Source organism: Gossypium arboreum, chromosome 3 (genome assembly GCF_025698485.1).
Source record: "Gossypium arboreum isolate Shixiya-1 chromosome 3, ASM2569848v2, whole genome shotgun sequence".
NCBI classification, from domain to species: Eukaryota; Viridiplantae; Streptophyta; class Magnoliopsida; order Malvales; family Malvaceae; genus Gossypium; species Gossypium arboreum.
In genome coordinates, this window is record NC_069072.1 from 133,349,770 (window position 1) to 133,376,326 (window position 26,557).

The 26,557-nt window shown below is 32.3% G+C and overlaps 2 protein-coding genes and 1 pseudogene across 4 annotated transcripts; 2 read left to right on the top strand and 1 right to left on the bottom strand.

Moving 5' to 3' along the window:
* Window positions 1-4,294: 4,294 nt before the first annotated feature.
* LOC108475206 (uncharacterized) lies at window positions 4,295-7,255 on the top strand (annotated as a pseudogene).
* Window positions 7,256-10,014: 2,759 nt separating this feature from the next.
* Window positions 10,015-19,594, top strand: LOC108476262 (uncharacterized). Of its 3 annotated transcripts, XM_017778422.2 has the most exons (25): window positions 10,015-10,296; window positions 10,395-10,569; window positions 12,685-12,902; window positions 12,995-13,100; window positions 13,222-13,323; window positions 13,520-13,579; window positions 13,712-13,790; window positions 14,183-14,330; window positions 14,631-14,754; window positions 15,130-15,310; window positions 15,631-15,659; window positions 15,849-15,997; window positions 16,459-16,561; window positions 16,859-16,954; window positions 17,035-17,090; window positions 17,179-17,302; window positions 17,455-17,517; window positions 17,606-17,665; window positions 17,741-17,902; window positions 18,145-18,218; window positions 18,298-18,391; window positions 18,498-18,634; window positions 18,752-18,832; window positions 19,077-19,182; window positions 19,332-19,594. In XM_017778422.2, the coding sequence occupies exons 2-25, from the start codon at window positions 10,396-10,398 to the stop codon at window positions 19,401-19,403; spliced, it is 2,598 nt and encodes an 865-aa protein (XP_017633911.1). In that variant the 5' UTR covers window positions 10,015-10,296; window position 10,395; the 3' UTR covers window positions 19,404-19,594. The 3 variants fall into 3 exon arrangements, with proteins under 3 accessions (XP_017633911.1, XP_017633910.1, XP_017633912.1); XM_017778421.2 differs by having other exon boundaries at window positions 10,015-10,569; XM_017778423.2 differs by lacking the exons at window positions 10,015-10,296; window positions 10,395-10,569; window positions 12,685-12,902 and having other exon boundaries at window positions 13,214-13,323.
* A 3,030-nt stretch (window positions 19,595-22,624) lies between these two features.
* On the bottom strand, window positions 22,625-24,932 carry LOC108475993 (heterogeneous nuclear ribonucleoprotein 1-like). Its single transcript, XM_017778026.2, has 2 exons — window positions 24,514-24,932; window positions 22,625-24,115 (listed from the first exon to the last, which is right to left on the bottom strand). The coding sequence occupies exons 1-2, from the start codon at window positions 24,733-24,735 to the stop codon at window positions 22,964-22,966; spliced, it is 1,374 nt and encodes a 457-aa protein (XP_017633515.1). The 5' UTR covers window positions 24,736-24,932; the 3' UTR covers window positions 22,625-22,963.
* Between the last annotated feature and the right edge of the window lie 1,625 nt (window positions 24,933-26,557).

Genomic DNA, 26,557 nt, shown 5'->3' on the forward strand with positions numbered 1-26,557 from the left:
CGGCCAAATTAGCACTAGCTACATCTTCCTTGTTACTCTCAACAATCCTTTTATTTCGCAATTTATAACAATCTACTTTGACGTGATCTAACTTCTTACAATAGCGACACCTTTTGTCTCGCTTCTTTGACATTACCAAAACGGAAGCTTGCCTATCTGCCTTACTATCTAAACGAAACTCATTATCGAGTTTGTCTCTACTCAATAAATGACCCTTCACATCTTCGAATGAGATTTTGTATTTGTCATAAATTAGGGTCTCCCTAAAAGACTTGTATGAAGAGGGTAAATAGCACAATAATAGCATAGCCTAATATTCATCGTCAATCTGGACCTCAACATTCTTTAAATCATTTAAAAGAGTAATGAATAAACATTGTTTCAATACTAAACGGTAAGCTAGAGACTTAGTCTCATAAAAAGTTTCTAACCTTTTCTACAAGGTGGATGAGGTCTTTTCCACCAATACCTCCTGCAATATTGTATTCGCGAGGCACAATTGGATTGCAGCCAAACCTTTTTATCAAACTCTTCCCATTCTGTTTTATTTAGATTCTTATACTTTTTCCTGATAACAACCTTTTTCAAGTTGGATTGAACTAGAATTGCCATCATCCGAACTTGTAACAGATTGAAATTTGTCTCACCATCGAACTTCTTAATTTCAAACCTTATTGTTGCCATCTCTAAACGGCATGATTTATGAAAATTGAACTAACTCTGATACCACTTGTTGAGAATCGATCCGATTAAGCAACGAACAAGTAAAAATAGCAGAAAAAATTGAAAAATTGAACACAAAAATTTAATATGGAAAACCCCTTTAAAGAGGATAAAAAACCATAAACAAAGATTATTTTACTATAATAGAAAAAGAATAAAGAGTATAAAAGATGAAGATGAAAACTAAGTGCCGAAAACAAAGAACTCTCAAGACGTAAACACAAAATTCTCTAAATATGTTATGAGTTCTAATCTATAATGGATGTGTTTTCTAATGTTGTAAAAGAACATATTTATAGGCTAAATTCATAAGTCAAATAATAATAAAATAATCTAAACTAATCAGAATTTGATTAAAACAAATAAACAGAGTTTAACTAGAAGATTATTTGATTGAAATAAGAGTCATACTTAACAGTGTATTCATTATTGTGACATCCCAAAATTGACCCTAGTCGGAAAGTGGTTTCGGGACCACTAAACCGAGTCATAATAATAATTAACCATCATAATTGATGCTCATTATATGCATATATGCATGTGTGAAAATTTCATGTTTGGATTTTGTTAATTGTAAGTGAATTTTTATCAAATAGGACTTATGTGAGAAAATTTAGAAATGTGCTAGGCAAATGTAAGGTGGCCTATTAATACATGTGGGAAAGTGTTGTCCTTGCATGTCAAATTAGCCAAAATGAAGCATGATGGCCGGCCATGCTATGAGTGGAAACATGTTGCCAACATGTTTAGTTAGTGGATTATGTAGGAAGAATAAAGAAATGAAAAAAAAAAAAAGAGAATATGAAGAAAAACAAAGAAAAGAAAAAAAAAGTGTTCATTCTCTCATTTTCTCCTTGCTTGGCCGAATGTACTAAGAAGAAAGGGGAAGCTTGAGAAAATCAGCTATGGGAGTTTGCTAGACTAAGGTATGTTGATGTTATCCATGAGACTCATGCATGTTTTTAGTTGATAGTTTGAATCCCACCTAACCCATGGTCTAAACCTTTACCATGAAATGGGGATGATATTCGGCCATAGGTGTTGTCTTCTTGGTATCATTGATGTTTGATATTTGATGTTGTGGTGGTGAGGCATGAAGATGAGTTAAGTTTCGGCTAAGGTGGGTTTGTGTGGATGTCATTTGCATGCTAAGTGTCAAGCTTAGTAATGATATATGTGTATGGTGTCTTTGATGTTGTGAATGGAAGTAGAAGAAAAGTAAAAGAAATTTATGTAGAAATGTGATGTATGTGGATTCATAGGATGTTACAAATAGGTGTGAAGCTATGCTAGAAGAGAAAAGAAATTCGGCCAAGTGTTCATGGGAGGAAAACTAAGTGTTTGAAAGAATAAAAAAAAAAAATGATGCCATAATTGATAGTATGGGTATTCGGCCATTTAATCAAGTGTGTAGGTGATGTTAGATCAATTTTAGCACATTCGGCTATAGATAGGCATGTTGATAATCTCATTTAGACAATTAGACATAAAAGGGTGGTAATGAGGTTGAAATTGTTGAATGGCTAGTTGGGTAATGAATGAAGCATTGGGCCATATGGGGTAAAAATGGGTCATATGCTTATGAGATAAAATTTTGTGAATTGATGTATTAATGATGATAGTTTAGTTGATGTCATGTGTATATGTATAAATATTTGGCAAGACGGTTAAACTAGTTAATTTATTGACTAAGCTCAAGAAGCTCGAGGTGGAGAAACAAGCAAAGGCAAAGGAAAGAACATCGAGTAGCCGAGTTGGAACCATTTTGCCCAACACAAGGTAAGTCATCAAGCACATATGTTTGATATTGCTTAAATGATTGTAAAATCTATGCAATTGTGTTTAATGGGATGCTATATATATATAAATGAAATTGTATGTGTATGGAGTGATGACAATTGTTGAATGTAAAAGAAATAGTGAAATGTGTAGAAAGTTTGCTTTCGGCACTAAGTGTGCGGGCAATACGTGTGTACGGTGACGAGATTGGCACTAAGTGTGCGTGCTGGAAATATATGGCACTAAGTGTGCATGCTGGAAATATATGGCACTAAGTGTGCATGCTGGAAAAAAAATACGGCACTGGGTGTGCGAGCTCGAAGGGTATGGCACTATGTGTGCGGGCTTAAATCGCGTGGCACTAAGTGTGCGAAATCGAGTATTAAGCACTGTGTGCGTACTCTATATATATGGAGGTGTGTCTCCATCGAATTGAGTATGGACAGCGGATCGGGTAAGTACCTTGAGCTCATGACGAATAGAAAATACGTTCATGCTCGGGGTTGAATTTGGTAAGCCTTAAATCTATGTGATGATTGAAATTGTATGATTGTGGTGGAAATGAGTTAGTGTGTGAAAATGCTTCAAATATCTTGTTGTGTAGAATATGAAATGTGGATGTATGACTTGGTATGAGATTGGACCAAAAGGTCCGAGGAATTATGGTATAGATTCGATATGGATGAGTACCTAACCTCGTTTATTGTTCATGTTGTAGTAACTTTATCAGTGGATTGATGAATGCTTATGACTTACTGAGTTATAAACTCACTCGGTGTTTTCTTGTCACCCATTTTAGGTCTCTCGGACTCGTATTGTTTGCGTGATCGGAACCGTCGTTGAAGTCATCACACCGGCTGAAATATTTTGGTATTGTCTTCGTTGTTGAAGAACATTTGGCATGTATAGGCTATTATATTTTGTTGAACTGTGGGTTGTAAACTTTAAGCCATATGAAAATGGCCTATGCGGTCGTCGAGTGGGATGCTAGAACCTATAGCCACGAGTCTTAGAAACTTTAAATTTTGATAAGGTGGCCATAATTTGTGTCATGTATGATGGATGATTAAGGCCAAGGAAAGATTCATGAAATTGGCATAGTCTACTGCAGTAACTGTTGCGGACAGCAGCAGTGAGATGAGATTGAAAAATCACTAAAAATATTATAAGTAGAATTAAATAGTGAGTAAATTATGAAATTGAACCTTGATGAATCTATTTTTATATGGACGAAACGAAACGACCATATGAGCAGTATACTGAGAAATATTAAAGTTCTCGTGAGACAGGGCCAGAACGGTTTCTGGGTCCCCTGTCGTGACTTTGAAAATTTACTATAAATTATCCAGAAAGAATTAGAAGTCATGCCTTATATGTGCAGATTCCATTTTGAGTCTAGTTTCATTAGAAACAAACGGCACCAGTATTAAAACCCTGTACAGAGAGATATTCAAGTTTTAACGCGCGAAGGTCAGTGTAGTCGACTCCTGTAACATTGGTGACTTTAACTAATAAACTGTACCAATTGGCCCGACCAAAAATTCTAGAAATAAATCCATGGATAGATATATGAGTCTAAATTCAGGGAAAATTTACGGAATCAGTTTCCGAGTTTTGAAACTCGAGATATGATTTTTAAGGAGACAGTGACGCAGTTAGCTAGCCTGCCTAGAACAGCAATCAGATTTCACAAAGAGAGAAATAAGGGAAGTAAGCCCGGTAACACCACGTGTTCAAATCCGGTGACGGTCACGGGTTTGGGGTGTTACAATTATAATGCAGTTCACAAGTGATGTTCACTTCTTTGCAGGCTGGGATGATTGCTGCAAATGGTTTGCTGAGAAAAAGTTGTTATATTCTTCTAAGCAATCCAAAGCCTATTGTACCCTCTCTAGTGGAAACCGGGGCACGTCTTTTTGTTACTAAATTCCTCAGTCATTTTATATCAACCGGGTCTGTTATGTGAGTTGTTACAATCTATGTTCAGTCTATGCAACTGATTCATTCAACCATGAACATCATTTTTTGTTTATAGTTTTAATAATCAATATCTTTTACTTTTTCCATGAACAGTTTATTGGAGAACGGTGGTACTATGTTTACCTTTGAAGGAACTACTAAAAAGTGTTCTCTAAAAACTGTTATTAATGTTCACAACCCCCATTTTTGTTGGAAGGTAACTTCTCTTAAGGATGCAATTTCCTTTTATATCAGCCACTAATGAGTACAAAAATTGCTTTTCAGGTTATGACTGCTGCAGATATAAGCCTTGTAGATGCATATATCAATGGAGATATTTCTTTTGTTGATAAAAGATATGGTTTTTTAAACCTTTTAATGGTAAAAAAAATTTGACATGATAATAGTAATGAGTTTATAATCACTGGTATTTATTTTTATTAGATTTGCCTTGGCCAACAGAGATTTGATTTCTTCCAGCTCAAGTAAGAAAAGGTATACTACTAATTCTAAACCACAATAATACATTACCTATGTTGCTATGATCCTCTAAATACAAGGACATTTTGAAAAAAGTTTGACATATTCAAGAAAAATGAAGAATCGAAGAGCAACATAGCTTTTATATTCTTCTCCTAAATCTCAATTGAGATTGTATATAACTCCTTATGTTTAGGCGTCGATGGACACCTTTTTTTTTTTACAGCTGGTTTAACATCTGCAAAGTATTGCTTCAAGCATTTCTTAAGGAGAAATACTCTTACACAAGCTCGTAAGAAATTTCACGCCATTACGACCCGGTACGAGGCCATGACATAAATTTTATTGCTACAATAGTCTTTATGCAAGTTCAAACATGAAACAACTAATATGTATAGTGATGATATGCAGCTTTTTTAGATTTTAAGACATACCAAATGCATATAAAAATGTTCTCTGGTTTGTGTTCATAGAGTAATGAACTCTTTGCATTATTCATGGATGAAACAATGGCATACTCCTGTGCAGTGTTTAAGGTTAGACTCACTGTCAATGCTTGCCATTTCATTTAATAATTTATTAAAATAAGGTTGTTGGTAACTTCATTTTTGGTTTGTTTTAAGACAGAAGATGAAGATTTGACAGATGCACAACAGAGAAAATTCTCTCTTCAGATTGAAAAAGTAATTCCTTATAGTAATAATACTTTCTAGCCATACCTTAAGCTATCAAATTTTCCTTTTGCACTATTCCAGGCTAAAATTGATAACAAGCATGAAATTCTTGAGATTGGATGTGGTTGGGGAGGCTTAGCTATCGAGGTTGTCAAACGAACCGGATGCAAATATACCGGCATTACTTTATCCGAAGAGCAACTCAAACTTTCAGAAAAAAGAGTGAAGGAGCCGGACTTCGGGTACCTATATGATAATCTGCAACTTAATGACAAAAAATATAAGCTGCTAATTATCTACCATTATAGAGAAGGCCAAATTGAAGTCATGATATGCTTTTAATTTTGTCAATGGCTCTGGAGATTGCATCTGATTGACTTTCAGGGGTTCATAGCCGTTGCTATCTCTGTATTTTAACTTTGAAAGTCGATTTCCGTGGATTAGGATTCAGAATTTCTTTGAACTTTATTGTCAGGAAGATATAAGATTTCAACTCTGCGACTATCGACAACTACCTAGCACCTACAAGTATGACAGAATTATATCTTGGTAAGTTCTTTAAGCCACCAATGTTACCCCCATTACATACCAAAAAAAAGATCATAATACTATATGGCCATCTCCAGTGAGATGATAGCAGCTGTTGGCCATGAATACATGGAGGACTTCTTCGATTGTTGCGAATCAGTGTTAGCAGAAGATGGACTTCTTGTTTTACAAGTAACTACAGTTTGAAGAATATTATTATAGCCATTTAGCTATGGCCATCATTATTACTAGTACATTTGTTTTGTCTAATGCTTGGGGTGGTTCATGTTACCGCAGTTCACATCAATACCAGAAAAACGTTACGATGAATACAGGCAAAGTTCAGATTTTATCAAGGAATACATCTTCCCTGGGGGATGCTTACCTTCTTTGACTAGGGCAACAACAGCCATGAATGCTGCATCCAGACTCTGGTATAATGCAATTTCCTCCCTAGTAAACTTTTATGTACATATCCATGCATTTTGTTTTGGTTTCTATTATACACATATTTGGTTATGGAGAAAAGTGAAGGAAGTTGTGTAATGTAGTGTGGAGCATGTGGAAAACATAGGACGTCATTACTACCAAACTCTTTAGACACCGGAGAAAGAATTTCTTGGAGAAGCAGGGGTACATTTGTGTGTGCTATTCCAACTCTTCCATTTTTTATTTGAAATTTTGTCTCCAACACATATCTAAATGTAGGTACCAAGATATGTCTTTTAAGAATATTAAAATACGTGTCGGACATAAATAATAAGTATTAACCTTTTTAATGAAATTTGGAAAGTTGATTGTGTTGTGGTTACATGTCAAAATCAATGCATTGGGATTCAATGACAAGTTCATTCGAACATGGGAATGCTATTGTGATTATTGTGCTGCTGGTTTCAAGTCCAATACTCTTGGTAATTACCAGGTGAGTATGAGATATAATCCTACAAAAATATATATATTTGAAGTCCAAATAACATAAAAACATGTATTTTGTACCTTGTTTATGCCATCTAATTTTCATTAATGTTTTGCAAATGTAGGTTGTATTTTCTCGCCCTGGAAATGTAGCTGCACTTGGCAACCCATTCAAAGGCTTCCCTTCAGCTTCTTAATTATTTCTTTTCTCCTCATTTCTGATATTCTATCTCATCCATGGACTGAGTTTGCAGAAAATTGATACTACAAGTTTAGTTTCATTCAAGGTTAAAACATGTCATAAATTTCTATACTCTTTGAAAATTTAAAATTTAATCACTGTATTTCTATTGTCGAAATGTATATAAACTTAAGTCATATTTTAACCTTTATTCAAATATACAAAAATAAGATTTAGGATTTTGCTAATACACAATGAGTAAAGCAAAAAGAATATTACAATTATTTACATAGTTCAATTTTAAACCTACATATGCAAGAACTAATTCAGAAATAAATCTACTATTCAATCATTGTATAAACTCTAATATAAATCCAACCAGCCCAAAGTTTATTGCAACCTTATTCTTGCACACCTTATATTAATTCACTCAATAACCTTCAACTTTTCCTTACAAATGTTGTAAACACAACTCTTATTCCTCATTTAGTTACAAGTGTAATAAAATGAGAAAATATTTATTTATTACATATATATATATATATATATATACAATAGTTAGATATAAAATAAAGAATAGTTAATACAATTTTAAACTTAAAATTAGAAAGATGAATATAAACTCTTATAAAAAAATAAAACCTATTCAAAATAAATGAAAATTGTTCCTTGTTTTTGTTAAAAATAAATCCTAAGAATAACTAGAATGTTACTAATTAAATTAGTTTATTGCTCACTCGTATGGTAAAATAAATGTAAAAAATAATACTCTTACCAAATATAACATCATTGAATATACGAAAAATTATGGGCTCAAAAAAATTTTCAAACTAAATTGAATATAAACTAATATTACTTTCTTAGTGAATCAAATAGAAAAATGATGGATCCTTATAAAGATTTTCTGCACATTCCACCAGCCAATTAGTCAATCTCCGAAAAATAGGGATAGGTTGAACTCAAATCTCTCCATCTTCACAGTCACCAATCTTTTTACATAAAGAAATTATAGATGGAAGCATATGGAAAAGATGAGGCTTCATAACTATCAAACACTTAACACTAATTTAGCAATATTTTTGAAAATTGTTTTTGAAAAGTATTGTAAAAAAAAAGTAGTTTTGAGGACTACTTTTAAAAAGTTTGATTTAAAATGTGAGTATTTAAGATTGTCGTCAAAAAGTACTTTTAAGAAATAAAATGTTCATTTTAAACATGTTATTATCAACTAACAAATATGCATTTAAATAATATTTAAATTAATTAATATTATTATATTTTAGTAAGAATATAAAAAATTTTATAACTTTTTGTTAATATTTTAATATATGAAATATAAATTTTAAATATTTTAAAATAATAAATATTAATTATTTATAAAATTTAATTAGAATATATAAACTATATTTTGAATATTTAAATATAACCATTAAATATTTATAATTAGTATTTTAAATTTTTATTAATTATTTTAACACATTTGTAATTCAATAAAAAAAAAGAAAGTATTATGTTATTGGAAGGGTTAAAAAGTAATTAAGCATCTAAAAATTTTAGCTTCTCTTTGTAGGAGTACTTTTGAAGCACTCTCGAAAAGCCAAAAATTTCAACTAAAACCTGCTTATTTAGCACAATTTATTTAGAACTAGACGTTTTTTTTTAAGCACTACTAAACAGACTCTTAAAATATTATTGAAGGATTTCATTCTTACTATTTTTAAAAAAAGTTGATATTATTCGTTAGAAGCCAATAAATTTCTCAACAAATCTAATATTATCCTCGATTAAATATTTATCTCCTAACTCTATCAAAACTTCAAAAAGCGAAAATATCTCTTTTTAAGTGCCTAAAAAAAGCAAAAAAACAACTCATTCTTGTTTAAAGGCATTAAGCATACAAACTGGTTGTCCATTCCAAGGTTTTCACTTCCGCATTTCTAATTCAATCAAGGCATTTTTTAATTATTGTATAGTCTTTTTCCGTTTGTGTCATCTATACTAAACGAAAGTTTACATTTTTTCTTTTTATAGTTTAATTTTTTATTAAAATCTAAATAGTTTATTTCTTGGATATTCAATACTAGTCTTCGATCAACTTAGATTTAAAGTATATTTTTTTACTCATTAATGTGTACTAATCCATTATATCAATTATTAAATCGTCACTTGAAACTAGCGAGCTGAACTTAAAAAATAAAAAACTTAATAACCCAATTGCTTAAATAAAATTTTTGAGTAATTCAATGACTAAAATGAAAATTTTCGAATAATTCAATAACTATTTTATAACTTTTTAAGTTGAATGACCAAAACATAAACTTACTAGAAATTTAGTTACATGAGGTGTAGTTTATCCAAAGTATAAATATATAATGATTGTAAAGAAATTATAATTAATAATAATAAAAGTAATTATACTTAAAAAAAAACAATATGCATGAGACAAATAAGCTTGAGTTAATTATTTACGATTATGGGTATATTTGGGCAAAGGCTAAGTATTTCGAGTCGAGCTAAGCTTGACCAACTATGTATAATATTAATATAATGCATAAATCTAGTCGAAACCTAATCCAACCAAACTCAATCCACAAGTAAAAAAATTAAATTTATAACTTACACATAATGTGAAGAGGAGTAGTAAAATTCGATGTAAATTTTAATAAATGCTTCTTTATGCATTATTTCTTAAAAAAAATGTATACAGATGAGACTCAATATAAATTTAAATAAATAATACGTTTATATGTAGTTAGTATAAAAATAACTGTAGCGTATTATACCATATCCCACTTCCCATCTAAACCCACCATCAAACTCATGAGATGATAGGCACTGTGGGCTACCAAATTGAATAATAGAGAAACAATAAGGAAGCTAAGTGCCAAAGCACACCGCATCTCTAAATAGCCTTTTTTTTTAAATGTATATACAAATATGACTTATCTACTCTGCTATCAATTAAGAGCCTTTTAGAATCAGAGAATTGAACAGTGGCCTCCCTATCTCCCTTTACTATTTTGTTCTCTCTTCTTCTTCTTTTGAACCATTTTTCAGGTCAGTTTTTCGTTTTCTTGCATTATCTGAATCTCTCATCTTCAACAGAGTTCATAAATTCAGGGTTTTGTTTTATTTTTGGGTGTGGTGAAATAAAGGATGAAAATAGCAGTGATAGGTGGAGGGATAAGTGGGGTGGTATCAGCCTATACTTTAGCCAAAGCCGGTGCAGATGTAGTGCTTTATGAGAAAGAAGAATATTTGGGAGGCCATTCCAAGACCGTTCACTTCGATGGTGTTGATTTAGACCTTGGTTTCATGGTCTTTAATCGCGTATGTTTTTTACCATCTCTTTTTCATTTTCTTTTTCGACGCTTTTAGTCGTTTCGTCGCTAAAGCCTTTACTTGGTATTGCTAGAGAGGAGATAAAACTGAAATTATAGGAATTTGGAAGACTAAAAATCTACAAAAATCAAAATTAAAAAAAAATTGAAGAAAATGAAAATTTTAAAAATAATTTTCTCTCTGTCTTTTATATATTTATACCATTTTATATTATAATTATTTGTAATGAGGTGGAAAATAATGGTAGTTCTTGTGTGCTTGAAAATCAGACACGTAAAACCCTTGTTTACACGTGTTTTCAAAACCCCCTATATTTTCTTTCCTTGAACCTAAACAATTTTCCACATTACATTACAATAGTTTATTTCCTTTTCTAATGCATTAATTAATAACAAATTGCTTTTTTTTTGCTTTGCAAATATATTAAAAATAATTAAAATTTAAATATATTAATATAAAAATAATTAAAAAATGTAAACTGATCCAAGGCCATGGAGAAGGGGTGGTTGGTGCCTTTTTTCTTTGTCTTTTTATTTGGTAGTTTGTTAATCAATTTATAGATTAATTATTGTCTCAAATTAACTTTTAATGTGTGATGTAATATTATGGTTGGGTGGAAATGTTTCGGTTTAAGATTATCCAACTAACAATTTTTTGAGTAGTAGACAAAAAATAATAATTAAATTTAGTACTTTTAGGGTTTAGGTATTACAATCCTAATCTAAAAGATTAATCGATAAAATTTAAAATAAATAATAAATAAGAACTATTATCAAATTAAGGAGAACCATTTAAAAGTATTGAAAGATCAAACACTTAGATTACGAGTGTGAAAAATAAGAAAATTTATAGAACAAAATGGCAGGTGTTGAAAGAAAATAAACAAAAAATCATTTATTTTATATAAAACCATTTATGTTATAAAATAATTATTTTGAAAGATTTTAATACAACCTTTCCAATTTTTTTGCGAAATCAATTTTTTATGAAACCGTTTTCAAGTATTTTGTAGGATGAATACATCGATTATATATATATATATAAGTAATCAATTTTTTTGTTGGGTCAATTAACCCCACAATGCAACATGTGTCTCTACCACTTGTTGTAATGCAAATAATACAAAATAAAGGGTTAATTATATTAATAGTCATTCAGCTATATTTTTTATTTCACTCAACTATCTTCAATTTGTGGTGTTTCTACTTTTGTGTTAGTGACTAAAAATATAATATTAAATAGTTGAATGATTATTTTATAATTTTCATAATTGAATAAAAAAACACATTTGAGGGACCTCTTATTGTAGTCTACCTTGGAATGAATTTTTTTAAAAATTAAAAATCGAGTTGACTTGACTCTAACCAAAATAAATATTTAAATATAAATATATATAGAAGATGGATTAGGACACACTCACTTTTGTGGGTGAAATATTTTAAAAAATTATAATTTAATATTTAAAATAATAGAAAAACAATAATATCTTCTTAAAGTAATGGTTGAGGTTTTTCTTCTTTAAGGTTTAAAGCTTAAATTTTATTATTGTCTTTTAGGTTCTATCCAATTGGTGTTAAGTTGATTGGTGATATCAATTTAATAAAAATATATAATTATCAAGAAGATTTTAATAATATTTTTTATATTTATGATTATTTTTATAAAATAATATAATTATATTACATGCTTAATTTTTATTAATATACCAAAAGATATTATAATATAAATTTAATACTTATAAAATTCTGTATTAAAATTTAACTTTTCAATACATAATTATTTTCAGTAAATTTTATTTCAAATATTCATGAAAAAAAAGTAAATAACTAATCTTTTTTTTCATGAGGAATATTTTGTAAATTTTGAAATTGAGTAACCAAAATATTCTAATAATTTAGTGACAATGGGTATAATTTACCCAAAAAGAAAATACAAGTTGAACATTAGTGCTACTATTTCAAGGAATAGATGTTGAAACTTTCATGCAGGAATTGTAATTGAAAGTTTCTTCATTGATAAACATAATGTTTGATAAATTTATTAGTGGGGATGTCTCTGAAATGTGTGTGTGCGCTTTAATGTGATGACATTACTTTATGGCAGGTTACATATCCAAATATGATGGAGTTGTTTGAGAGCCTTGGGATTGATATGGAACCATCTGATATGTCACTCTCAGTGAGCCTTAATGAAGGCAAAGGCTGTGAATGGGGCAGCCGTAATGGCCTCTCAGGCTTGTTTGCCCAAAAATCCAACCTCTTCTATCCTCACTTTTGGCAAATGCTTAGAGAAATTCTCAAGTTCAAGAATGATGTTATTAGGTGAGCAATGATAAAAAGTCTTTATGTTACTCCAAGATGAATTGTAAGTGTTGGATATGAATATATGTCGTCTTTCATTTCTGATTTTGCAGTTATCTTGAATTGCTCGAAAACAACCCGGATATTGACCGTAATGAAACATTGGGACAGTTCATAAAATCAAAGGGTTACTCTGAATTATTTCAGAAGGCTTATCTGGTGAGATATATCAGAGACCTCTCTACCTTTTCTGATATGCTTTTGTTCGTATCAAAGTTGATTTGTTCGACGAAATGTCTCATTAGTAGCCAATAGCAATGACAATGTTGTAGTTTTTTAGGTGCCTGTATGTGGTTCAATATGGTCATGCCCTACAGAAAGAGTTATGGATTTTTCAGCTTTCTCTATTCTTTCATTTTGCCGCAATCATCATCTACTTCAGGTACATTCTCTTACAAATGAAAGTATTATATAAAGTATTTGGTAAGAATCACTCGTGGAGTATGTTACTCGGACTCGGGTGAGTTTTAGACATGAATTTGTATGGAAAATGAAAGTCTGGCTAACATAGGTCATGGTCAGTATGAGCTTTCTATGTTAGTTTGGATTTGATAATATTACTTTGCTTGTCTTTATAGCTCTTTGGACGACCACAGTGGATGACCGTTCGATGGCGTTCACATCGTTACGTCAATAAGGTACCGGTTCTCATTATAATTTCCTCTTCTTAGGTTGCACCGTTTTGTATCCAAATTCATTGGTACATGCAAATAGATGTAAGCTCCAGACATTTTATTTTTGCTGTCGGGTTATTGACAAAATGTAATCAGGTTAGAGAAGAGCTGGAGAGTAGAGGTTGTCAAATAAGAACTGGTTGCGAGGTGCATTCTGTTTTGAGTGATGCTGAAGGTTAGTATCTAAATTCAAAGTTCCGTTCGAGTATTTTGCTCCAAAATGATTAAGATTTTTATACAACAAAGCTGGATTCAAAAGTTCTCAACATTTTATAAATAATGTGCTTGTGAAATGATCATAGCAGCATGGTTTCCACTTTCAACTTGTTTTATCAGAATCTTCTACTTACTTCATTCCTACATTCTTATTCTCTAAGATGATACATAACATGTTTAAACGAGGCCTTTTAAGATGACTAAGAGTAACTTGGCTTCTGTTTTGCATTATCTGAATAAAACTATTTCTTAAAACTGAAGAAATATGACAGATATGGCATTTATATTTAGACTTTTTCTCATGTCAGAAACATTTTGTGGTCCACTGGTAATTCTAAAGGTTTATTACAGGTTGCACTGTATTATCTGGAGATGACTCTCAAGAGTTATATCAAGGTTGCATAATGGCTGTTCATGCACCAGATGCTTTGAGATTGTTAGGGAATCAAGCAACATATGATGAATCAACAGTGCTTGGTGCTTTCCAATATGTCTATAGGTACCATTATTGAATACAGTATATAACTGAAACTGATATTTTATGCAATCCCTGTGAAATTTCCATTTACCTCAAATACCATGAAGAGATCTTTACTTCCATTGAAGGCTTCCACCCCCCTCCCCCCAACACACACACACACACAAAAAAAAAAAAAGGGCCTACATTGACCTCTTAAATTTCAGGATTTTCGATGTGAATATGTCAATGTAGAAGTTCACCATGAAAGAGAGAACCATAAAAAAAGGATTTTGATCTTTCAGTTTTGCACATTTATTTGTGATTCTCTTTATCTGGCAGTGATATTTATCTTCATCGTGACAAAAATTTAATGCCCAAAAACCCAGCAGCATGGAGTGCGTGGAATTTTCTTGGAAGTACAGACAAGAATGTATCTTTGACATACTGGCTTAATGTGCTTCAGGTAGCTATTATGTTCTCTTTGCTTAAATACACACTCTTGAATCCAAAACCTACTTGAAAAAGGAATATGTTATGTTGATTAGTACTTTTGGCACTGAATTTTAAGTACTCATAGTTCAAAATGTGATTGCTTATATTATACTAGGACAGTATATAATCATGAGGACTGTTTTAGAGCTTCCGCCAACTACTGGTGATGTTAAGATATGGGAGTGGGAATGCTTCTTGAAATTGGTTTCTAAAGTTATAACCTTATTAACTTAGAATATGACAATCAGAAATTATATTTTTCTAAAAAGGGAAGGCAACCCAGAATTAATATGAGAAAAATTATCTCATCACTAATGGTATTAGACTGCAATATATGAATTTGCAGAATCTAGGAGAAACAAGCCTACCCTTTTTGGTAACTCTCAATCCAGATTATACACCACAACACACCTTGCTTAAGTGGAGAACAGGCCATCCAGTACCATCTGTTGCTGCAACAAAAGCTTCTCTTCAGCTTGATCGGATTCAAGGAAAGAGAGGAATCTGGTTTTGTGGAGCATACCTGGGTGAGCAGATTCTGTTATAAAAGACCCTCTGCAGACTGTCTTTGTTTTGTTAATCACATTTTACTTTTCAAAATTCCTTTCCTTCAGTTATTTAAGTACAGAGTATACATCTGACCTACAGTAAATATGAACATGAATAAATATGTTTCTCTAAGGCTCACATTGTGCCTAAATTTTCCTTGTTAGCCAGTTAGTAGTGTTTTAATTTGCTGATTGCCTGACATCTGAAAACTAAAAGTACTTACTATAATTTGGCTCAAAACTAGGAAACTTCACTTTCAAATAATTCATCATAGTAACTCAACTAACTTTCTTTTCAGGCTATGGCTTCCATGAAGATGGATTAAAGGTAGTGATTACTTTTAATCATAAATTATTTCTTACCTTACCATGTTCTCAAACTAGTGCATATTGATCTCCCATTTGACTAAAGGATGTCTCCCTAATATATATACTTCACCAAGGTTTTTACTTTTTTTTTTTCGAAAGTACGTATTTATTATATTGCAGTTCACAAGTGAGGTTCACTTCTTTCCAGGCTGGGATGATTGCTGCAAACGGTCTGCTGGGAAAAAGTTGTAATATTCTGAGCAATCCAAAGCATATGGTGCCCTCTCTGATGGAAACAGGGGCACGTCTTTTTGTTACTAGATTCCTCAGTCATTTTATATCAACCGGCTGTGTGATGTGAGTTCCTCCAATGTCCTACTTTGCTGCTGGTTGTTGTCTGTTCTAATGTGTGCACACTTGTCAAATTATAAAATCATTATGTGCTTTGATTGCCATTGCAGGGTTTCAGCTTTAGGTTTAAGATCAGTATGCTTCATCTATTGTCCAAATCATTTTTGTTCTTCATTTAAGAACCATAGACAAGGCTAAGTATCCAACACTCACCTAAAGACCAAGTAGAAAACCCTACTTGTGAGGCATTTATCATGTCATTTTCATGACAATGTGCATGGTTTGAACAGGCCAACTCGTTCAAACCTCTTCATTCGATATGAACCAGCTATCTATGTTTTAGACTTCTGTTTTGAAAAAAGGATTCTTGGACTTCTGAAATGCTATCTATGCCCTTGATTCAACCATGAACATCATTTTTTTTTTAAATTTTAATAATTAATAACTTTTACTTTTTTCCATTACAGTTTATTGGAAGAAGGTGGTACTATGTTTACCTTTGAAGGAACTAGCAATAAGTGTTCTCTAAAAACTGTAATTAAAGTTCACAGTCCACATTTTTACTGGAAGGTAAATACGTTTGAAATCAATCGTTCAATGAAGATACCATATGGTTATCTTATGTTCTCTGACTTTTTACTTTAACTGAATTACTTTGTCCTACACTCATGTCAGACACATATTTCCATCACAAATTTCCATATTTGTACAAGAGCATGATTCTCCAAATATAGGAGAAAATATACCGTATCCACACTCTCAATAATGTATATGTCAAACTATGTTTAATGTATTGAACTTATGGATACGGTTTTCCTTATGCATGATATTTCAGCTATTGATGAGCACGAAGAATTGCTTTTTCAGGTTATGACAGAGGCAGATTTAGGCCTTGCAGATTCATATATCAATGGGGATTTTTCTTTTGTTGATAAAAATGATGGTCTGCTCAACCTTATAATGGTAAGAAAATGACACAATCATAACAATGTGTTATAATAACTACCGGTATCTGTTCATAAGATTTGCCTTGTTACCTGCAGATTCTTATCGCCAACAGAGATTTGATTTCTTCCAACTCAAAACTGAATAAGAAAAGGTACTCTTACTTGGAAACCCAAAGATGATAAGCATATTCTTCACCTAAAATCCCAATTGAGATAGTATATCTAACCCTTTATGTTAAGGGGTTGGTGGACACCATTGTTGTTTACAGCTGCTTTAACATCAGCAAAGTATTTCTTCAAGCATGCCTTAAGACAAAATACTCTTACACAAGCTCGTAGGAACGTTTCTCGCCATTACGACCTGGTATGAGGCCTTGACCTGTAAATTCTTTGATGTTTATCCAAGTATGCTGAAGTATCTTATGCTCGATGTGTGTGTGTATATATTTGATTATTTGCAGCTTATTAAGATTTTAGGACATACATAATGCTTATAATCATTCTTTGTATTCTTAGAGTAAGGACCTTTTTGCACTCTTCTTGGATGAGACAATGACATACTCCTGCGCAGTATTTAAGGTTTGACTCGCTGTCAATACTTGGCACTTTATGTGATGATATTATTAAATAAGATTGTTGGTAAATTTGATTTTTGTTTGTTTTACAGACAGAAGATGAGGATTTGAAAGATGCACAACACAGAAAGATCTCTCTTTTGATTGAAAAAGTAAGTCCTTACAATAATAATTACTTTCTGGTCATTCCATGATCTTTTATCGAATTTTCCATCTCGATTTTCCAGGCAAGAATTGATAACAAGCATGAAATTCTTGAGATTGGATGTGGTTGGGGAAGCTTAGCTATCGAGGTTGTCAAACGAACCGGATGCAAATATACCGGCATTACTTTATCCGAAGAGCAACTCAAACTTGCAGAAAAAAGAGTGAAGGAAGCTGGACTTCAGGTACCTATATGATAATTTGCGACTTCAATTTTTCCTTGCAGCTTATTTTGAAGTCATGATAAGCTTCTAATTATCTACCATTATAGAGAAGGTCAAATTGAAGTCACGACATGTTTTTAATTTAGCAACTTTAGTAGTAATTTTGTATCAGCTTTAGCACCAGTTCGAGTTTGTCAATGGCTCTGGCCATTGCATCTGATTGACTTTCAGGGATTCAGAATTTTCTTTTAACTTATTGTCAGGAAAATATAAGATTTCAACTCCGAGACTATCGACAACTACCTAGCACCTACAAGTATGACAGAATTATATCTTGGTAAGTTCTTTAAGCCACCAATGTTACCCCCATTACATACCCAAAAAAAAAGATCATAACACTATATGGCCATCTCCAGTGAGATGATAGAAGCTGTTGGCCATGAATGCATGGAGGACTTCTTCGGTTGTTGCGAATCCGTGTTAGCAGAAGATGGACTTCTTGTTTTACAAGTAACTACAGTTTGAAGAATATTATTATAGCCATTTAGCTATGGCCATCATTATTACTAGTACATTTGTTTTTGTCTAATGCTTGGGGTGGTTCATGTTACTGCAGTTCACATCACTACCAGAAGAACGGTACGATGAATACAGGCAAAGTTCAGATTTTATCAAGGAATACATCTTCCCTGGTGCATGCATACCTTCTTTGACTAGGGTAGCAACAGCCATGAATGCTGCATCCAGACTCTGGTATAATGCAATTTCCTCCCTAGTACACGTTTATGTACATATCCATGCATTTTGTTTTGGTTTCTATTATACACATATTTGGTTATGGAGAAAAGTGAAGGAAGTTGTGTAATGTAGTGTGGAGCATGTGGAAAACATAGGACTTCATTACTACCAAACGCTTAGACACTGGAGAAAGAATTTCTTGGAGAAGCAGAGGTACATTTGTGTGCTATTCCGACTCTTCGTGTTTTTTATTTGAAATTTTGTGTCCCACACACATCTAAATGTCGGTACCATGATATCTTTTTAAGAATTTTCCAAATACAAGAAAATCTTAAAAAAAGGAAAAAGGAAATTCAACAAATTCATGTTAAAATACGTGTTGGACATACATAAGACATTACGTAGTATTAACCTGTTTAATGAAATTTGGAAATTTGATTGTGTTGTGGTTACATAGCAAAATCAATGCATTGGGATTCAGTGACAAGTTCATTCGAACATGGGAATACCATTTTGATTATTGTGCTGCTGGTTTCAAGTCCAATACTCTTGGTAATTACCAGGTGAGTTTCAAGTAACTACACATCTATTTAATGAAAATATGACATAGAATCCTACAAAAAAAATATATTTGAAGTCCAAATAACATGAATACATGTATTTTGTACCTTGTTTATGCCATTTAATTATCATTAATGTTTTGCAAATGTAGGTTGTACTTTCTCGCCCTGGAAATGTAGCTGCACTTGGCAACCCCTTCAAAGGCTTCCCTTCTGCTGCTTAATTATTTCTTCTCCTCATTTCTGATATGAGTTTGCAGAAATTTGATACTACAAGTTAATTTATGGAAAATTAAACCTATATTCAAATATAAAAATAGAAAAGAACATTACAATTGCTTGCTTAGTTCGATTTTAAACCTGCATATGCAGGAACTGATTCAGAAATAAATTCACTATTCAATCATTGTATAAACTTTAATATATATTCTATCAGCACAAAGTTTATTGCAATCTTATTTTCGCGCACCCTTTATGAATTCACTCAATAACCTAACTTTTTCTAATAAAGGTTGAAAACACAACTCTTATTTTTCGTTTGGTTACAAGTATAATAACATGATAAAAATATTTATTTATTAAATATATATATTATAATAATTGAGACATAAAATAAAGAATAGTTCATACAATTTTAAACTTGAAATTAAAATTTATTCAAAATAAATGGTGTTCGATCTTTTGCTAAAAGCAAGTCATAGGAATTATATATTACTAAATGAATTAGTTTATTGCTCATTTATATACTAAAACATGTATAAAAATAATATTCCTACCAAATGTAATATTAATGAATTATAATATACAATTAAGGCTCCGTTTGTTTATTTTTCTGAAAAAGCTAATATTTTCGGTGTTTAGATGAATTTGTGTAAAATATTTTCATTGTTTGATAGATTTCTTAAAATATTTCATAAAAGTTGTTTTCAATTAAACAAACATACATTTGAGATTTTCTTATTTTTTCATTGTTTAATTGAATTTACTTTTATCTATAATTTTATATTTTACATTATTTTTGCATATATTAAAAATAATATGTTAAATTCAGACTCATTACGTCATTTTCTAATTACATGACTAATGAGTATTTAAATTAAAAATTTTAAAGTGTACATAGACTTATGACATATTTTAACCTTTATATTACAAAACATTTATTATTAATATATTTATAATTGTAATAAATATTTATTATTAAAATATTAATATTGAATATTTTCAATAATATGTGAATAATATTATTTAAAATTATTATTTTAAAATTTATTGTTAAAATAAAATTAAAATATTAAATAATTTATTAAAATAATAAATTATATTTATTATATTAATAATTTATTATAAGATTAAAAATAAATAATTAAATATGTACGTTTAATAATATTAAAAATATAATATTTTAAAAATAAAAATAAATTTTATTATTTATATTTAAGCTTGATTTAAGTTAATTTTATAAATAAAATAAAATTATCTATAGATAAGTTCTTTTCAAAAATGACTTTCATTTTTAAAAAGATAAGGATAAATTATTTTACAGGAAAAATGACTTATTTTACCTTAATTTGTGAGTTATTTTCTATTAACTAAACTATTTTCCATGAAACGAACATAGAAAAATATAAAAATATTTTCCGTAAAATCTTACATGTAAACAAACGGATCCTAAACTAAACTAGATATTACTTTGTTAGTGAATCAAATAGAAAAATGATGAATCTTATAAAAATTTTATACACATTCCACCAGTCAAGTCAATCTCCTAAAATTAGAGATAGGTTGAACTCAAATCTCTCAAATCTTCACAATCACCAATCTTTTTACATAAAGAAGTTACATATTGGAGCATCTTGTTGAGGGATTTCATTCTTTGTCCAAAGCCAATGATTTCCTCAACAAGTCCAATACTATTCTCGATAAATATCTACTTAAATGTCTTTAAAAAAGCAAACCTCAAATTTTAAATTAAAATTTTTAACTTAACTTTTTGGGAAAAAAAAATCTCAAAAGCTCAAAAAAAACACTTTTTGATAGCAATAATCAAACTTTTCAAAAACAGAAAACACAGTATTCATCCTCTGGGTTAAGAACGCTGGCAATATAAATTGAGAATTCGTCAAATCATGTTGATAATGAGTAAAAGAATAGTAGAAAGCAATAGTAGTTTTAGAATAATAAAAGCAGAAAACAACTCATCTTCGAAACTGATCTTGTTTAAAGGCATTAAGCATACAACCTGGCTGTCCATTCCAAGGTTTTCACTTCGGTCAAGGCTGCCAAATTTTTGCTACACAACCATCGCCCATTACTTACCTTCTACCAGCTTTTTCATTTCTCATTGCAATAACTAAAGCTAATGCATCAATCAGAGCTAATACACATTTGATTATCCCAATCAGGAAATAGCTTAAATGGAAAGTCAGTACCGACGATATCTGCGGTTTTCATTGCCTAACTCTATTGATAATAGATAAGCTGAGTTTTTCTATCCATACATGCTGCCATACATTCACCGAGTCATTTCTAGTGGTTGTCAAGAAGCCGAACGTATAAAAGCTTGATCCTAAATGCTTTGAGCATTCTAATCCTGAAAACATAAACCCTAAGTCCTTAACTCCTTACACCAACCGAAACTCAATTCAACTGCCCAGAATAATGAATAATTATGAGGTTACCAAAAGCATTCATGAGAATTTAACCTACTGCCAGTAAAAAGGAGAAAAAGCCCTTGCATTAAATGTTTGGCAAAACTCAATTAATTCATTCCAAAACTAATGGGAACTTTAAGGACATGTACTTTTCTAGTGCTCTATAATCAGTAATCACTACTCCAAAGAATCAAAAGGCGCACTCAATAATTAGGGAGTACTGTAATCTTGATCTGTCAGCTAAGCTTCGAGTCAACATACCCCCGAGCAGTGTGCTTCACTAATTCAATTCCATCTTGAATAAAACCCCACAGAACCTGGATGAAGATCGGGAAACCATTCGACTTCAAAAGCCAAGAATTCGCAGCGTAGTGGCGAGACCTGGGTGGGGAAGAGCCTCTCCCATCTCAAGTTAATTCAAAATATGAACTGAGCAAGTCCTCTGCTGAACATACCCCTCACTGAACAACCCCCACCACAAAGCTTGGGTTCAGCCATGAGTGGACACTTGACTCCACCTTTGAACTCTTGAGCATCTCTCCGCCTGTACAACACAAGGGCAAATACAGGGGAAAAATGATTATGCCATCCTCAAGTCTCAACTACCACTACGTTTATCGCTATCACTACGAGTGATCAACCCAAGTGGCCCATAGCTCCACTGCTATGAATAAAAATCCTTGGTAAATCTCCATACCCTACTGATCATATCAAATCAAGCATAATCATCTATTGTCAAATTTTCCTAGATTGATATAAACAACAAAATATTCAAAATAGCAAGACAACACAAATTTAAGATATATAAACTATTAAAGCTTACTTAAACACTACCAAACATAAGGTACTGGAGCAGCAAGACAAAAATAAAGAAAGCACGCCAAATAAAACTACACTCAGTAGCACAACCGAATAAAGGCATCTATTATGCCTCAAAACTACTTATTATGGCTAACAAAATAGATACTGCAAACTACAGGGTTTCAAGCAATCCAACCGATCCCAAGGGGATTTGACATCCAACTTGAGCCTCTCCTGTTGCTGCTGGGAGTAAGAACCATCACAGTTACAAGAGCAAAGAGAAGGCTATGCACAGAAGAGGTAGAGATCAAGTTGTCATTCAAGCGATAGGATCACTGCTGTTGAGCTTGTCGGCCCTGTGCACCACCATACCCACCACCATAACCACCTTGTCCACCATGAGGACCATTGGCCTGACTACCCCCATAATTTCCTGAACCTTGGGATGAATCAGACCTCCATGATGCATTTCCATACCCTGAACTTCCATTTACATCACCATATCCACCTCCCATGTAACCACCACCGCTCCCTTGCATATCTCCCCCACCTGCACTAGCATTACTATTTGGAGTACCACCAGAACGACCTCCAGCAGCCCCATAACCAGCGTTCCCATAAGATCCATCATTACCTCCATATCCCCCATATCCATAACCTTGACCACCGTACCCAGTAGCTCCAGTGGGTGATTGGCCAGTAGCTGCAGAACCTGGACCACCGCTACCAGGACCAGCACCCCAAGGAGCAGCATTCCCATAACCCATAGCACCATAACCAGATGGAGTTTGAGTGCCCCATGAACTTCTAGGGGCACCAGGAGGCCCACTTGCATAGCCAGCATTGGGATTCCCATAAGCTGCACCGGCAGGGGCACCATAACCAGCACCTGCACCACCATAATTGCCATAACTACCATAACCAACACCATTACTAGCAGGACCATAACCATAACCAGGTGCATATCCTGATGAACCATAAGGTGGAAAGCCAGCTCCAGTGCCCTGGGCACGCATGTAATTGGAGTCCATACGACCATCATAAGAACTTGAATTCCCACCAGAAGAACCATATCCCTGGTAACCTCCAAAACCACCGGCACCACCACCCATAGACCGGCTAGCCCCACCAGGATTGGCATCTTTAGGAAGGGCCGGTTTCACTTCAACTTGTTTGCCATTCAAATCATGAAAACTCTTGTGCAAAACCCTATCAACCGCCTCTTCACTGTCGAAGGAGATAAAACCAAACCCACGAGGCCTCTGGGTATTCTGGTCATACATGATTACTACATCAGTTACATGACCATAAGCCTCAAAGTATTGGCGAAATCCATCTTCAGTTAAAGTCGGAGGCAACCCTCCAACAAAAATCTTCTTGGTTCTGATATTTCCACCACCTCCAGAATTTCTACCCTGATTAAAATTACCAGATCTAGCGGAAGTTTGCTGCTCCTCTCTAGATAATGCCCTCTTTGCCTCAACCTGGGAAACAATTATCTTATAATTGGGAACTATCTTTGCACCAGGCAAGGCCAACAAGAATAGAGATAAAATACAGAAACTCGGATAATCTTTAAAAATATACATATAGTATAAAAATTAAAAACATCTTAAACTGCAAATTTGGCACCAAAAGAATATAGCATCCACTAAGAAATCCAAGTACCTTCTCGTGCTTAGAAAGAAAACTTAAAATATGTAAAAAAAAAAAAGTGAAGGAAAACACGGAACCATGCAATCATAAAACAGTAAATCAAGAGAAAATAACATAAAACCCCCTAATTTAATTCCTTACCTAGAGTAAGTACTAAAAAGGAAAACACACTGCAGATAAAAATAGCCCTAGAAAATCATCTTAAGAAAATTTTTAAAAAAATTACCGTTCTACCATCAATGGTATGCTTTTCTTGAAGAACAGTATCGATGACGGACGGATCTGAGAAGACAACAAATCCAAAGCCACGAGGTCTCCCCGTGACCTTATCTCTCATAACAACAGTCTGCAAGATGTCGCCGTACTGGCCAAAGTACTCCTTTAGCCTATCCTCACTTGTTTCCCATGATATCCCTCCAATAAACAGCTTCCCCTGATCTGAATCCATTCCCCCTTCTACTATTTTCTTTTATTCCTCCAAATCTAATGAAACAAGCTTCCGATTTTAGCCTTGTTTTAGGTTTTAGGGTTTTGGGGGTTTTTTTTAGGGATTTGGAGAATAAGGAAGAGAAAATATTTTAGGGGCCGATTTTGAGAGAGGAAGTTAGAGCTGCTCTAAAGCCTAGAATAAAGAAAGGGAAGAAAAGTGTGAGGGATCGTGTTGTGTGCCGTTTGGACGGCTGAGATTTTGGAATATTTTTGGGAATGAACGGTTGCGATTTCGTGTAGATCGAACTATTGGATCTGATAGGTCTAGTTTCATTTGGGCTGGGTTTTAAATAAGGTTCTCATCTTCTTTTGCAATTAAATATTAAGAACATAATTTTATGAATAGTTGGTTTATTTCCAAATTTTCATGTTGGAATTCATATTTTATTTAAATTTAAATATTTTTATTATTATAGTTATTCAGTTATGTATAATTTGTAATTGTAATTATATTTGTGGAAAAAGCGAAACAAGAAATGAAATAAGGATAGAAGTACACTTAGGTATATTTGTTTAAACGTAAATTTTAAACACAAATATTTACTTACGTTTCAATGTTGAAGGAATTAAATCATAATTAATGGAGTTCCCAGGGGTAATTTTAGGCCTGAAAGAGGTTTGAAATAAGGTGATCCTTTCTTTACCTTACCTTTTCGTTTTATGTTAAAATATTCTTTCTTAAATAATCAATAAATTAGAACGATGAAGGAAGATGTAGTTACTCAAAGTAGGAAGAAGTATTTCAATCTCTCGCTTACTCTTCGCAAAAGATAATTTTCAATTCATCAGAACTAACAAAGAATCATGCCATATGTAGTTAAAAGCATATTGAATCAATATTACTCTTTCTCAGGGTTGAGGATTAATTACAATAAATCAGAGATCAAGATCCAAAATTTAAAAGAATGTTCAGAGGAATTTTACAGGTGAAGATGGCAACAGAAGGCGTCAAATACTTGGGAATGGAACTTGACATGCTAAATCAAAATTAGATTTTTCCAACCCATCTTAAACTGAATGGAGTCCAAACTCTCTTTCATGGAAAACAAGCTACTCGACCAATGAGGTAAACTTACCCTGATAAAATTGAAAATAGAAAGCTCGCATATTTTACCAATTCTATTTCTTTCAAGCCCTAAACAATATTTAAAATAAAATGGATCAAGTAATATGAAAATTCTGGTAGGGAGAAGAAGAGAACACAATGAAACTTCATTATTTAAATTGAGACCACCTTTGCTCGAGCAAAAATTCTAGGGATTTTGACATGCAACTCTCGAACAAAGCTTTATTGGTTAAAATAGTCCGGAGAATTACGAATAATCAAAGTTGACTCTTAAGAAAAATATTAGTTAAAAAATATTGTTCAAATGAAAACTTCCTTGAAAAATAGGAAAAACCTAAAAATTCTAGAGTGTGAAAAAGCATATTAAAAGGAAAAATATTATCAAATAACATCACCTAACATAATGCTAACAAATGAAAAGAATTATATCGAATAGAGACACCTAATCAAAGAATAATTAAAAATGAGATGTCTGATATAGATATATAAAGATGGTGGGAAATAAACGCCATTTTGTATACTCACAATGGAGAAATTTTAGTGAAATATTATTTCAAGACTCACCAATTTATTGATAAATAACATAATCATGCTCAACTCAACAACCTCAAAGAAAATATGACAGTTTCTATGGAAACTCAAATTACCATGCAAGGTAATTATATTTCTCTGGAAAATTCTTAATGAAGCTTTGTCACGTAAAACCATGATACAC

What these genes read in the sequence shown, in the direction of transcription:
- LOC108476262 (XM_017778421.2), top strand. Translation starts at nt 10,396, where the DNA reads ATGAAAATAGCAGTGATAGGTGGAGGGATAAGTGGGGTGGTATCAGCC. An exon ending in TATTTCAGAAGGCTTATCTG is followed by an intron (nt 13,101 to 13,221) that starts GTGAGATATATC and finishes GTAGTTTTTTAG; the next exon opens with GTGCCTGTATGTGGTTCAAT. An exon ending in CACATCGTTACGTCAATAAG is followed by an intron (nt 13,580 to 13,711) that starts GTACCGGTTCTC and finishes AAATGTAATCAG; the next exon opens with GTTAGAGAAGAGCTGGAGAG.
- LOC108475993 (XM_017778026.2), bottom strand. Translation starts at nt 24,735, where the DNA reads ATGGATTCAGATCAGGGGAAGCTGTTTATTGGAGGGATATCATGGGAA. An exon ending in ATACCATTGATGGTAGAACG is followed by an intron (nt 24,116 to 24,513) that starts GTAATTTTTTTA and finishes ATTGTTTCCCAG; the next exon opens with GTTGAGGCAAAGAGGGCATT.